This window comes from Miniopterus schreibersii (assembly GCF_964146895.1).
Source record: "Miniopterus schreibersii genome assembly, chromosome: 1".
Classification (NCBI taxonomy): domain Eukaryota; kingdom Metazoa; phylum Chordata; class Mammalia; order Chiroptera; family Miniopteridae; genus Miniopterus; species Miniopterus schreibersii.
In genome coordinates this window covers 73695424-73708992 of record NC_138101.1, presented here as the reverse complement: position 1 = coordinate 73708992, position 13569 = coordinate 73695424, and the positions used below count along the sequence as shown (strand labels likewise).

Genomic DNA, 13569 nt, shown 5'->3' with positions numbered 1-13569 from the left:
TTGTATCATTTGTAATAATTTGTAGTAATGTAGACTGTTGTCCTAGAACCATGGGTAAATCAAGTGAGTAATTATGTCAGTGTCCCTGGAACCGAGATTTTCGGTGCAGTTGAAAGAGACCTAGATAGTAAGATTGATGATATTAAGTAAACAAACCCTTTAGTCTTGAATTTGAAATATTAATATAAACTCATAATTTATTTTATCTTAAAAATTATATATTTCCTAGTTCTGTCCATTAAAAAGCCCTAGAAACAATGACTAATCCAGTAGCAAGTAGTTCATAATGTCCAGATTTTAGCCTCTACCATTTCCCAAGGAAATTAGGATTTTTAGAAATGACTGACTGCAGGTGTGGAGCAGAAAAAAAAAAAAGAAAAACTGAAAAATAAAACATGAAGTGTTTTCAGTAATTGTATAATTTGTATTAATTTGTAGTAATGTGGACTGTTGTCCTAGAGCCTGCAATAACTTGTCAATCTGGAAGAAAAGGAGGCTATTAAGCCTCTAGATATGAGGCGAGGGTCATGTCAAAAGGATGCAGGAAATCAACACATTGCACACTTTAAATTTACACAATGTTATATGTTAACTATATCTTGATAAAGCTGGGGGGGGGAGGGTAGGACATAGGAGCCATCCTGAAGCAGCATTCAGAGATCAAAGAAGGGATAATTTGATCACAGTAAGAGTAATAACCAAAATGGGTCAAAATACAACAAATATGTTCATATCCATGATTTCATAATAGTATTATAAAGAAAAAAATCATTAGTTACTTTTAGAGAATTTTAATGAATAAAACTCATTATTTTTGAAAACTGATAAAGAATCAAGCACTTGTCCCACCTTTATTATAAATCAGTACCTCAAAGTAACCAAATGGTTGATGACAGGAATTTTCTCTTTATAGAAATATTCTGGATAATAAACAGAGGACTGATAAAGGCACAATATCACAATTTTGCAACCTCCAATGAACAAACTGATCTAGACAATGGTAATTACTTTTGAAAACATCACAAAAAAAATTATATACCCCCTGAAGGAAGTACATGCCCCAAACAACCTCTAGATCTAACTACCAATTTATCAGAAGTACAGGGAATAGAGGAACATAGGAAATTATACCATGGAGATGCAGTCATGAATATTCAGGCTATGGAAAGTTCTATAGGAAAGAACATATGGTTTCTTCAACAACAAAAAATGACAAGAAACCAAAGAATTACAGAAGGAACCTATAGATTAAAAGATACTTAAGAGATATAATCAATCACAATGTATGGACTTTATATGAATTGAAATTCAAACAGACAAAATGAAAAAATAAAAAATGTATCAAACAATCAAGGAAGTGTGGGCACTTAATCTTGACAATACAGAAGAAATGAGACAATGTCTAGGATTTGCTTCAAAATGATCCACAGGAGGGTAGGTGAGTGGATGGATGAGACAAGACTGATCTGATCACATATTGATAACTGCTGAAAAGGGGGTAAAAACAAGGAGGATTGTCTCTAAGTAGACTTGAACATGCTTTTATTGTGGCATACTACAAATTACTGTCTTATTTCTGTACATGATCTGATTTGAAGCATACCTAAAAATACTCAGGGTTGCCGTTTCATACTTCTTTCTTTGAATACAAGATTTATAAAATGCAATTAAAAGTGTTTTGCAAAAAGCCTAACACTTAAAAACACGTAATTCTCCTATAATGACATTATGTACATGTACACACACACACAAGCTTGCTGGATTTGTTAATGTTGATGGGGCAGACCTACACAAATTTAATTTTTGGAAACTACCTTGTCTTTAAAAGCAGCAGCGACGGCCATCATTAAACACGTCAAACTATTTTTTAAAATCTCACTAAAAATATATACCTTTTTCATAACGATCTTTAAAAAAGGGTCTTTAAAACCAAAATGGTTCTATAAAATTTGCCAGATGATAATGGAATAAGTAATTCCAAAGATACCAGGTTTTTGGACTTAACTACAATTTTATACTAAAGGACATACTTACTTTTAAGTGTGTACTGAGTTTGTTTTTCATAGGTTACACATTGAAAACTCATGGATCACATCTGACTTGTAGATGAGTTATTTGGCATACATGGTTTTTTAGAAAAACTTCGATCCGATTTTTAAAATTCATATTTCACATAAAATCCAGATTTCGAAAGTCCTACATGCAGCAATGGGCTAGAGCAGAGGAGTAACTTCCTCTTTCAGGAGGGGCATGGCACTCTCCTTCTCACCAGTTCCTATCCTACCTCCTTTCTAATATTATAGGCCTAGCCTCCTTAGCCATTTGAATTTGTTACCATCAGTTATAACCTAACACTGTTCTGAGGGAGGTTTTCTCTTCATTCTTAACAAAGCAGAACAGAAAAAAGAGGCTATCCATAAGAGCCAATATCATTTAGTTTTACACTTAAAAAAATGTAAAAAAAAAAAAGAAGCATTCATTGTTCTTATGGCACAGAAATAAATACTGCCTGCATACTTTTAAATGCCCCCCCCCCCTTTTTTTTTTGACAGAGCAGTAAGGCTTACCTTCAGATCAAGGCTGCTAAGGCTTACAACATCATCATCTTTTGCTCTTCGTTTTCTTTTCTGTAAGACAAAAAATATTTCATTCTTATATAAAAGGAATGCATGTTACTCCATTAAACAAAGACTCCATACAACTGGAAAAATCACTTTAAAAAGTGAAGCCTTTGGTTGTATTTAGAAGAATATTTTTATGAGGGATGCTCATAAATTCTCTCTACCATATATACTGTTTAAATATCACAACCTGACTAAATCATTTTTTGTTGTAAAGTGATTCTACCCTATTAAAAAACTTACTTATGTAAAATTTTTCAGAACAGTACTCATAAGTCAAGGGCTATCTGTACTTGTTAGAGAAAAAGTAAGTATGTTTTATATATAAAGGCAACAAGTTTCTTTAAAAAGGAACACATTATTACTTCTATAGGAGAAAGGAAGTCTTCGCTAGAAAAAAATATGCTTTTCTCATGGCCCAAAGTAATTACCCACCTTGAAGAGAAACTGGTGGAAGTAGAATCAAAATTGACCAGGATAGGGACAACAGAAAAAGGAAAGGTGAAGTCCAGATAGAAGTGGGGAAAATATGTGGAGCCTGGAAGTCTCAGAAGCAAGCCACCATGAAAATAACAAAAGAGGGAGCTCTATGAAGTTAGGAAAGCTATCTGAACCAAGCCTCTTTGTTAAAAGTTCAGGAAAGCTGCATTCGCATTAAAACAAACAGAAAATTCTCTAAGTCAAATCCTACACAAAATAACTCTAAGAAAAAAGAGAATAAGGGACAGAATAACAACCCTATAGGGAATGAAGGCACTACACAAAGATATGCTCAAAGAAACAGAGTAAAACTATTAAAAACTTACTTATGTAACATACTACTTCAAATTGAGCTAAAAGACATTAAGAAAATGACAAAAGACCATGAAAGAACAATATAAATCAGAATTAGGAAAAAACTAAAAAATGAGGAGAGAACTCAAGAAATCTTAATTGATCCTAAGGTCACATCCAGAAGATGCAGAAAAGTATGAATATGATCCTAACTTTGAAAGCAAACTAAGCAAAAATCCTGCATATATGTATCTTATCTGTGAGGCTGTGTATTTGTAAATAAGTATATAAGCAAAATATACAGGGATACATACCAGTGTTGTTAACATGGGTTAGAGTGGAGATTGGGGGATGGAAGGAGGACAGATAAAGGGAGGAGAACAGGGGAAAAAAACTATCAAGCAAAAGGACTGCACTGAGGGGAAAAAAGCACATACACAACCATACTTATACAAAATTGTACATGTGTGTAGGCATATATATAAACTTAACAGATTTAAAAACATTCTACTGTATTTTCTTGTCATTATTGTAAAGTTTTGCTTTTCATATTTATATATTCAACCCGTCTAAAATTTATTTTTGTATGTGGTACAAGGTAATATAGCTACATGTCAGTCAACACCTGACACTATTTGTTGATAGCACAATTCCTTCATAATGCTTACGATATAGTAAGTTCTCAAATACATGTAGGTCAGTTTCTGGGTTCTCTGTTTTGTTCCATCAATTTATTTATCCATACCTGCACCCATATTATGCTGTGTAATTATCGCATCTTTGGAATAAATCTTAATAGCTAATATAGTAATTCATATGCTCCTTCACTTGTACCCTACTTTTGCTGTCTTGGTCGTCTGCTTTTCCATGTGAATTGTAGAATGGATCCAGCATACTCTAAAGGGATTTCTATCAGAACTACACTGAATTTATTAGTTTGGGGGAGAATTGACTTTAATGCTATTGAGTCTTTCCTTGTCTGAATGTGGTATATCTCCACGCAGTGTCCTATGTTCTTTATTAATGCTTTCCAATATTTCCCATAAAGTCTTACAGATCTATTCATAGACTTATTTCTAGAATTTAAAATGGTTTTCATTACAATAAAAGCATCTTTAAAATTACATTAAACTGTTTATTGCTAGTACATATACATTCTATTCATTTTTTAAAAATTAAATTTATTGGGGTAACATTGGTTAATAGGATGTTTCAAGTGTACATTTCTATGATACAAGATCTGTATATTGCACTGTGTACTCACCATCCAATATCAAACCATCTTCTGTCACCATTAGGCCCCCTCCAACCCCTACCATCCCACCCCCCCTTCCCTCTGGTAATCACCACACTACTGTCTGTGTCCTTGAGTTTCAGTTTTATATCCCAGATGTGAGTGAAGTCATGTGGTTCTTAGCTTTTTCTGACTGATTTATTTCACTTAGCATAATATTCTCAAGGTCTATCCATGTTGTAGCAAATGGTAATATTTCGTCTTTTCTTATGGCTGAGTAGTATTCCATTGTATATATGTACCATATCTTCTTTATCCAGTCCTCTATCGAAGGAGACAACTTTGGCTGTCTCCATGTCTTGGCCACCGTGAATAATGCTGCAGTGAACATAGGGGGGCATATATCTTTGCGAATACATGTTTTTAAGTTTTTCGGGTAGATACCCAGGAGAGGAATTGCTGGGTCATATGGTAACTATTCTTAATTTTTTGAGGAACTGCCAGATGTTCTCCATAATGGCTGTACCAGTCTATATTCCCACCAGCAGTGAATGAAGGTTCCCTTTTCTCCACAACCTCTCCAACACTTATTACCTGTCTTGGTGATAATAGCCATTCTAACAGGTGTGAGGTGGTATCAGTGTAGTTTTGATTTCCCTAATAGCTAGTGAAATTGAACATCTGTTCATATATCTGTTGGCCATTTGTAAGTTTTCTTGGGAGATAACATTTCTTTTTATAACGTTTAAAGCCAGTAACCTTGCTTGAACTCTTATTAGTTCTAATAGCTACTATTAATATTCTTTTGGATAGTCTATGTAGACAATTATGTTTTCTCTCAGTAATGAAATCATAGTGTCCTTTCTTTTCTAATTTGTGTATCACTTGTTCTCCTGCCTTACTGTGCTGGCTAGGAGCACTAGTACAATGCTGAATAGACACTAGTGACAGCAGGCTTTTTTCCCAAATTTGAAAGATTTAGAAAAAAACATTTTATCATTATGTATGTTGTTTATAGAGAATCTCAGACTAAGGAAGTTCTCTATTCTATTCCTGGTTTGCCATAAATTTTATGGGTGTTGAGTTTATTTTTTTCCACTCTTACTTTTCCTTCTGTTTTCTTTGATTTACTTCATAATTCTTTTTCTAACCTGTTAAATTAGATGCTTAATTTTTGTTCTTTTCTTAAATTATGTATTTAAAAATTATAAATCTCCCTCTTACAACTCCTTAATGACATTCCAAAAATTTTAATATATAAGCCATAAGGTATTTTGTTTGTCATGGGAGACTGCTACAACAGTGTTTTCCTTAGTGGGATGCACCATCCTGGAGGATACACAAGGTATCTTCCCTGGAGCGCAGGAGGAAAATGTTAGAACTTTCATTTTTATGTTTTTCTTAATCCTTAAAAATAAGCTTTACTAATGTTTAGTATAGAGATGACGCATTCATCATTACTCACATTATACGATTAAAGATAATAGTGATCTAATCAGATCCAATAAGAAGTTTCAAATTGAAATTATCATGGCTATCTGAAATACATATTTATGTCCACTACCACTAACTTCACTCTAGGTGAGTACTGTGCTTTGAGATATTAGCAATTAATGGTGGTATATACAAAAATTATAAATAAATATATCAGGGATATATGCTCAAATATTTTTGCTGATAGGCTTGCAAATCAAGTTTAGAAATACTTCTAAACTTTTTCTATTTAAGTTTAGGCTCATCGGATAGTAAGGGAAAAGGACCAAGATGAAAAAAGTTGTAAAGGAAATGCAAATTGCATTAAAATCAAAAGACACTTTCTGTGAATGCTTATCTGACCAATTAATGTATGCAATTAATATAAAAGGACAGAAATCTTGAACAGGAGTCCCCAACAGAAATATAAACTAAAGACAAAAGAGAATACAAATTAAATATGTACTGCCTAACCCATCAGCATATCAATACAGGCACACACGTTTAATACACTAGAAATAGAATCATTTTTGCTATTTCACCAAATAAGAAAAGCATAAGAATCATGTTCTATTTGTATATACTCTATTCATATGAGTACTATGAGGTAATGAGTTTTAATTAAAAAAATAATTTTCTGGTGTCACTTTGCACTAAGTTAGATTTCTCTGTAAAGTCTTATTCTAAAAATAATGAAGCAGTCCCTCTATACAAAAACGAATAATAAGAGAAAATAATTCATTCCTTATATTTTACATTTTTATATTTTTCAACCACGAAAAAAACCAGAGTATATGTACATAAAAATAACTTCATGTTTCATAATACATTCTCTTAACTTTAACACTGGTATGAATAAGAGAAAGGATTACATAGAGTTAAAGATAAACAGTTCTGGTACTTTTCACAACATGTTTTATATTTAATTGAAATAATTTCTTTTAGTTTGTCAGCAGAAAAGAATTAAATTAGGCTGCCAAAGATGTTGAGAGAAATACAGACAACTGAGCTACACACACCAGACTGAAAGACAACCCAGGAACTAATTCTAATGTCTTGAAATAAAAACCTAGGCAACTACTCACCAAAGTGAAGTCCCAGTGGGGTCCAGGTGTTAAAAATGTGACGGAGCTACCTCTCCTGAGAGAATATCTGTTAACAGAAATTAAAATAATAAATAAATTGAGAGTTACACTGGTAAAATAAAGCACTACACAGATAAAAAACTAATTTATTTTTCACTTTCAGAACTGTTTAGATAGCCTTTTAGTCATTCAATCACAGAAATAAAAGGGAGGGTATGCACACACAAAAAAATCAGGGTATAGGTTCTAGTCACTTTCAGAATCTTTATAAAAGTGACAGAGCCTTTATAACATTAGTGAATAGATTAAGAGTATTTAAAAAAATAATTACCAAACCAACCAGAGTTTATTTTAGGAACATATACATAGTTCAATTATACATCTCTTCATGTATTACACTATTAGGTTAAATAAAAACAGTAAGTGATGCAAAAAATTATTTGATACAATTTAATACTCATGCCTAATATTTTAAAAACAAAAATAAAAGGGTATTCTTAACATAAATAAAACCTAAATGTATTAATTTGCATTTCACATTATATCTCTTTCATGTACTGAGTTTTTAAAAATTAGGATTTAATAAACCAAATAAAAAGCTTTGAATAACTACATCTGAGACAAAGGTTCAAGTAAGATTAAAATTTGACTAGGATTTTGTTCTTTGTTAAGTGACAGACTTTTCTTCTGTATCATGTTTCCACTCAATGTAAAAAAATAAAAGAATCCCTATGACAAAAACCTGTCTTCACCTTTATAAAATATAAACCTCTATGTTTATAAAACATGGAGAAAAATCACTAAACTAGCGCAGGAAATAGAAAGTTTATAAACTATAGTTATTGTTACTCATTTCAGATGAACAATAGTTTTTAGTAGTAAAAATAGTAAATATAGTTTTTTTTTTCTCCTTTGTGGAAATAAAGATGAACCAAATGAGAAAAGCAAAGGCTATTTATTCAGAGCTTGCTATAGCAAGAGATTCAGCCATCACTTGTGTTTAGGCAGACACAAAAGCAGGCCGAGGACGGGAAAGCTTTATAGTAGAAAAAAGAGCAGGCTTTAGATGTGCCCTGACTGGAGGCTGTTGTCAGGCTAACTAGGAGCAGGGCATCCTATGTGATTGATTCGGGTGCAAATTGGCTTGTTCTGCCTGTTTTTTTCTAAGTAAGAAGGGAGGACAACAATTAGGGAAGCTGGCGGTTATTGATCAAGTCCTGGTCATTTGGGGCCAAATGTTATAGAAGTTACTGTTTAGCTTCCTGGATGACCGGTCCATTCACCATTTGTATATTCCATATCTCATCCTTGATCCTCAAGGTCTTTGTCCACTGTAAGTTACAGAAACATAACAGATAGATGGCTGTTTCTTCCTACAATAATTTATAAGTTTAAATCAAATACAGGCTCCTGTAGTTTTTGAAGCTAAATATAAAGCAGAAGTTTATGTTTTGATAAGGAACACAAGGGAAAAGGGCTACAGGAGAAAGAGGATGTCAAAACAGCTTCACAGAAGAATAATACGAAAGCTGCATCAAAGAGAAACAGCAATTAACAAAGCATACAAAAGCCGGGAACGCTCTCTGGCAAAAGGAGGAGTGAAATAAATTATATTCAGAAAACGAATGTTTGAGAATCAAAAGAAATAAGGGGTAGATCATAATAAAAGGCCTTACATACACCCCTTAAAGAGTGTAAGTTTGATCTTAAACATGTATGGCAGCTATTAGCTGCTGAATTCTAAGTAAGGAGAAGAATGGATTGGAAGAAGTCTTGGTCAGGAAGACCAGTTAGGAGGCAGGTCCAATACAGCTTACAATAGATGGTAAGGGGCTGAGGCAACAGCAGCAAGGTTTGAGAAAGGAAGCAGATTAGAAAGGGGGTTTGACGACAAAATGGACAGATTTATCCTTTTCTTTGCTATGTCTGTTCAGTTACTACCAAGGTTCTTGGCATACTGAAATATGATGCCACTAATAATTTGAAATAGATGCAGAAAGATCTTAAGGTAGTTAAAGCAAGTATTTCCTAAATAATTATTTGGGAAAGATTTGTTAAATAGCAAAAATTCAACCCAGTAAATTTTAAACATCTAATTGTCTTCATTGAACTATTCATGAATCAGGCAGCATCCCACCTAGCAAACAGAAAGGAACTCCAGAGGGCTGTTCAAAATACATGGTTTTCAAAGGCAGAAAGGGGGTGAATAAAAGACATTACAATAAAGAATACATTGTTTCAGGCAAGGCTACTCTCCTGAGGGGAATGGAAGGGACCTATTGGGCAGATTCTCACTAGCGCTCACCAGGTAATTCCATGTGGACTGGTTAAAGTTAACATTCCTGGGAAGCTGAAACTACAATTAGATTAAGTAGAAAATCTTGGTTTGCAGAGGTGGGGTTTGGCACAAGTGATTCCATTTTGGGCCTGTGGTTTCTCTTTAATAGATTAAAACACAGTAAGCCTTTTAATACTCTCTTTTTTTTAAAAAAAAAAATGCTTTTATTGATTTCAGAGAGAGGAAGGGAGAGGGAGAGACAGAAATATCTATGAGAGAGAAACATCAGTTGGCTGCCTCCTGCACTGCCCCTACTGGGGATCGAGCCTGCAACCTAGGCATGTGCCCTGACTAGGAACTGAATGTCGCTCAACCAACTGAGCCACACTGGCTGGGCAAATCTTTAACACTCTTGGAGCTCAATATTTTTTTTTTTTTGAGGGCCTTTTTAGTGGCACAAGGTAACTTAAGGAAATGATTTTGCCACTGCAGAGAAGTCAAGCAACCATGAAGAAAACAGTATGATTTTTTTGATAAAACAGTGGAACAAGGTGTTTAAGTTAAACAAAAAAGACATCTGAAATATATTATAGTTCATATGATTAAACAATATATAGGTATAATATTATAAACAAATGCTATAAGATTATAGGAAAAACAGGACCATCATACCATGACTCCATAGACCACACTGTTTAAAAACACTGAGCTAGCTAAGTGCTATCATATACTACATGTTTCAAAACAGCCTTCAGTGGGGACTGGGTTGAGAAGCAGCAATTAAGATTTCTTAGATTATTTTTAATCTAATACAAATATTTATTCCAGAGTAGTAATCATAGTGGCACTTAAAATACAGAGTGTCCCCCAAAAATGTATACACACTTTGAATGATTATAAAGTCAGGGTTTATTAACATACAGTTCATTTTCAAAATTTAAAAGAATCTACAGAAATGAGTAATTTTTTTGTCAATGCGTTTTCAAACTGATGACAGTTCTGGTCCAAGCACTGCTGGTAACTTGAAGCAATGGAATTGCAAACATCAAGAATCATTTCACTCAGTTGTGTGCCCTCAATTCGGTCTGTACCGTAAACTTTATCTTTTATGTAAAAGATAAAAATAAGTCTAGTGACACTTAAGGATAAATTTTCTTTGTTCAAAGCTTTGTCCACCCATTATTTCAAATCAGTTAAACCCGAAAAGGAATGAAAATTAAGTTATCAGCTGTCAAAGTGTGTATACATTTTTGGAGGGACACCCTATATTCAATAGACCCTGCCATTCAAGTATAAGACAAGTGTTAAGGAGAAAACAAAACCAAAGCTATTATTTCTCTATTTCCTAGAATCAAGCATACTAACCTCAGAATAAATCTGATGTCTGAAAGCTGGAAAGAAAAATAGTTCTTAGGAATTTTAAACAGGTTAACAAACTGGAAAAATATTTCCAACTGGATGGCAAGATTCTTTCCATCACTAGCTATAATCAGCTTTACAGTAATGCTATTTTTTCCCATTTCAATAACAAGTACCTATTTATTTTGAATACCCATGGAAAAAAGTAACTCAAAAACATATTTTGCCCAGAATGCATGTGAGACAGTGCTAACTTTCAAAAATCTTGGAAAGACATACTCATTTTTCACAGGGGCCAGACTCAAAACGTAAAAGCTATTTTAAATCCTTGTGGGAAAAATTTTTTTATTTCACAAAGCATTAAGATTGTAACTGCCCTTTCTAGAAGATACCCAATACAGTCCATTTAGAGGGAAGTTTAAAGGATTAAGTGACAGTCCTTCATCTTTTCAAGAATTTTTGTCCAATCCCCCTTTTATTTTATTTTTTTAATATATCTTTATTGATTTCAGAGAGAGGGTGCTGAACTATTCAGGTTCTCAATTTTTTCACAAATCAGACAAAAAAGAAAAAACAATTATCACAGAAACAGTTCATTTATTTGAGTCAAATATCTCATGTAGTAGGACATCTACTCTTTTGACTCTTCAGCATCTTTGCTGGTAAGGAACTCTCTTCTCCCACTTCATAAAGATTTTGGACTATATATCCTATTATATGGGGTTTCTTATCTGTATCTGAGAGTTCCAAATAACAGATACATCTTAGAAAGTCGCTAGTATAGAACACAGCTGAGTATCTAGACACCAGCACAAACACATTCCAAACATCACATTAGTGCTTTTGTAGTATGCAATTCTAACACACTTATCAGACTGCCTTGCCCAAAGCATCAAATTTAGGAGCAAGGATAGGGGATAAAGACAGCAGCAAGTAACAGTGAGGGAAGAGAAAAATATCTAAAAGCACACATCATTAAAAATCTAGTAGCTTTTAATCACCTCACACCTGTCGGAATGGCTACCACCAATATATCAACAAACAAGTGCTGGTGAGGATGTAGAGAGAAGGGAACTCTAGTACACTGCTGGTGGGAATGCAGGCTGGTGCAGCCACTATAGAAAACAGCACGGAGTTTCCTCAAATAATTAAAAATGGAACTGCCTTTTGATCCAGTGATCCCACTTCTGGGAATATATCCTAAGAATCCCCAAACACCAATCAGAAAGAATATATGCACCCCCTATGTTCACAGCAGCATTATTTATAATAGCTAAGATCTGGAAACAGCCCAAGTGCCCATCAGTAGATGAGTGGATTAAAAAACTGTGGTACATTTACGCAATGGAATACTACGCAGCTGTAAAAAAGGGTCTCCTATCCTTTGAGACAGCACATATGGACCTGGAGAGTATTATGCTAAGTGAAATAAGACAGAGAAAGATAAGTACCACATGATCTCACTTATACGTGGAATCTAACGAATAAACTGACAAATAGGTCCAGAGACACAGAAGCATGTAACAGATTGACAGATCTCAGAGGGTGGGGATGAGGGAAGAAGTTAACCAAAGAACTAATATGCATATATGCATAGCCCATGGACACAGACGATAGTGCAGTGTAGGCCTGGGGTGCGGCAGGAGTGGGGCAGAGGGGGACAAAGGGAGGGAAAATGGGGGACATCTGTAATATCCTCAATAAAAATAAGCTTAAAAAAAAAACTAAGTCTGGGGGTGGGAGTGGGGACTGACTGCAAACAAACTTAAGGTAATCTATGGGGTGATGAAATGTTCTAAGGATGGATTCTTTTACCAATAATCATTAAATTGTGCACTTACAATGAGTGAATGTTATGATATCCAAATTACATCTCATTAAAACTGTTAAAAAGTGCAGTCATTTGATGTGGGAGCAAATAGTTTTTAGAAGCTAATAGGCATCCTTTTATTTTTAAGCAACTATTACTATAAATAGTAATAATAATAACAGTCCTGGATTATCAAGAACTGGCTCAATTATTTGTGTGTATATGCCCTAATTTTGTTTAAAATACATTTTGAAAAACAGTCCACCCAAAAAGTTAAATTCCTTTAAAGAGAAGAATAATCGTCAGATCTGAGTAGTATGCATTTATATTCCTACCATACAGGTGATATGTAATGTTCAATGGATTTTCCTAAGGCCCCACAGGGCAAAAATAGATTAAAATGTTATTTATATCCAATATTTATAGTATTTGCAAATAAGAGCTCCTTAAATGTGGCTGTGTGCGAGAAAGTAATTGTTTCACTAAGATTACTAATAGAACACTTTGGAGACCTTCAGTGGAGGAAGCATGGCAAACAAAACATTAAATCAGGAGTTAGGAAATAAGGGACAAATTACCCCAGTATCCGGCTGTGAAACTTCACTGAGCTTCAAAAAGCCTAATATATAAAAGAAGTACTAATTTTTAAGGCCCTTTCTTTCAGCACTAAAATGGGTAAGTCAATGTGTTTGGTTTTTTTAATAACAGCAGCAAAAAAATGTGTGGAATGCTTATTCTGGAACAGACACTATTCGAAGCATTTGAAATAATCTGAGTTATACGCTTTAACTCATAATCCCCGTAGCGACTCTACAAGGCAGGTATTATGACTAGCCTCACTTTATAAATGAAGAAGCTGGGGCCGTGCATTAACTAACTTGGCCAAAGCCCCAAAGCAGTCGGTGACAGAACCAGGATTCCTGTCCAGACAGCCT

The 13569-nt window shown here is 34.1% G+C and overlaps 1 protein-coding gene across 1 annotated transcript in view; it reads right to left on the bottom strand.

Moving 5' to 3' along the window:
* The window catches only part of NET1 (neuroepithelial cell transforming 1), a gene marked incomplete at its 5' end in the record, with an annotated part of 35931 nt that overhangs the window by 21874 nt on the left and 488 nt on the right, over positions 1-13569 (bottom strand). Inside the window, 2 exons of the mRNA XM_081147717.1 lie at positions 2568-2627; positions 7188-7254. Of these exons, the coding sequence (XP_081003843.1) occupies positions 2568-2627; positions 7188-7254 (127 nt within the window). The remainder of the gene's footprint in view (positions 1-2567; positions 2628-7187; positions 7255-13569) is intronic.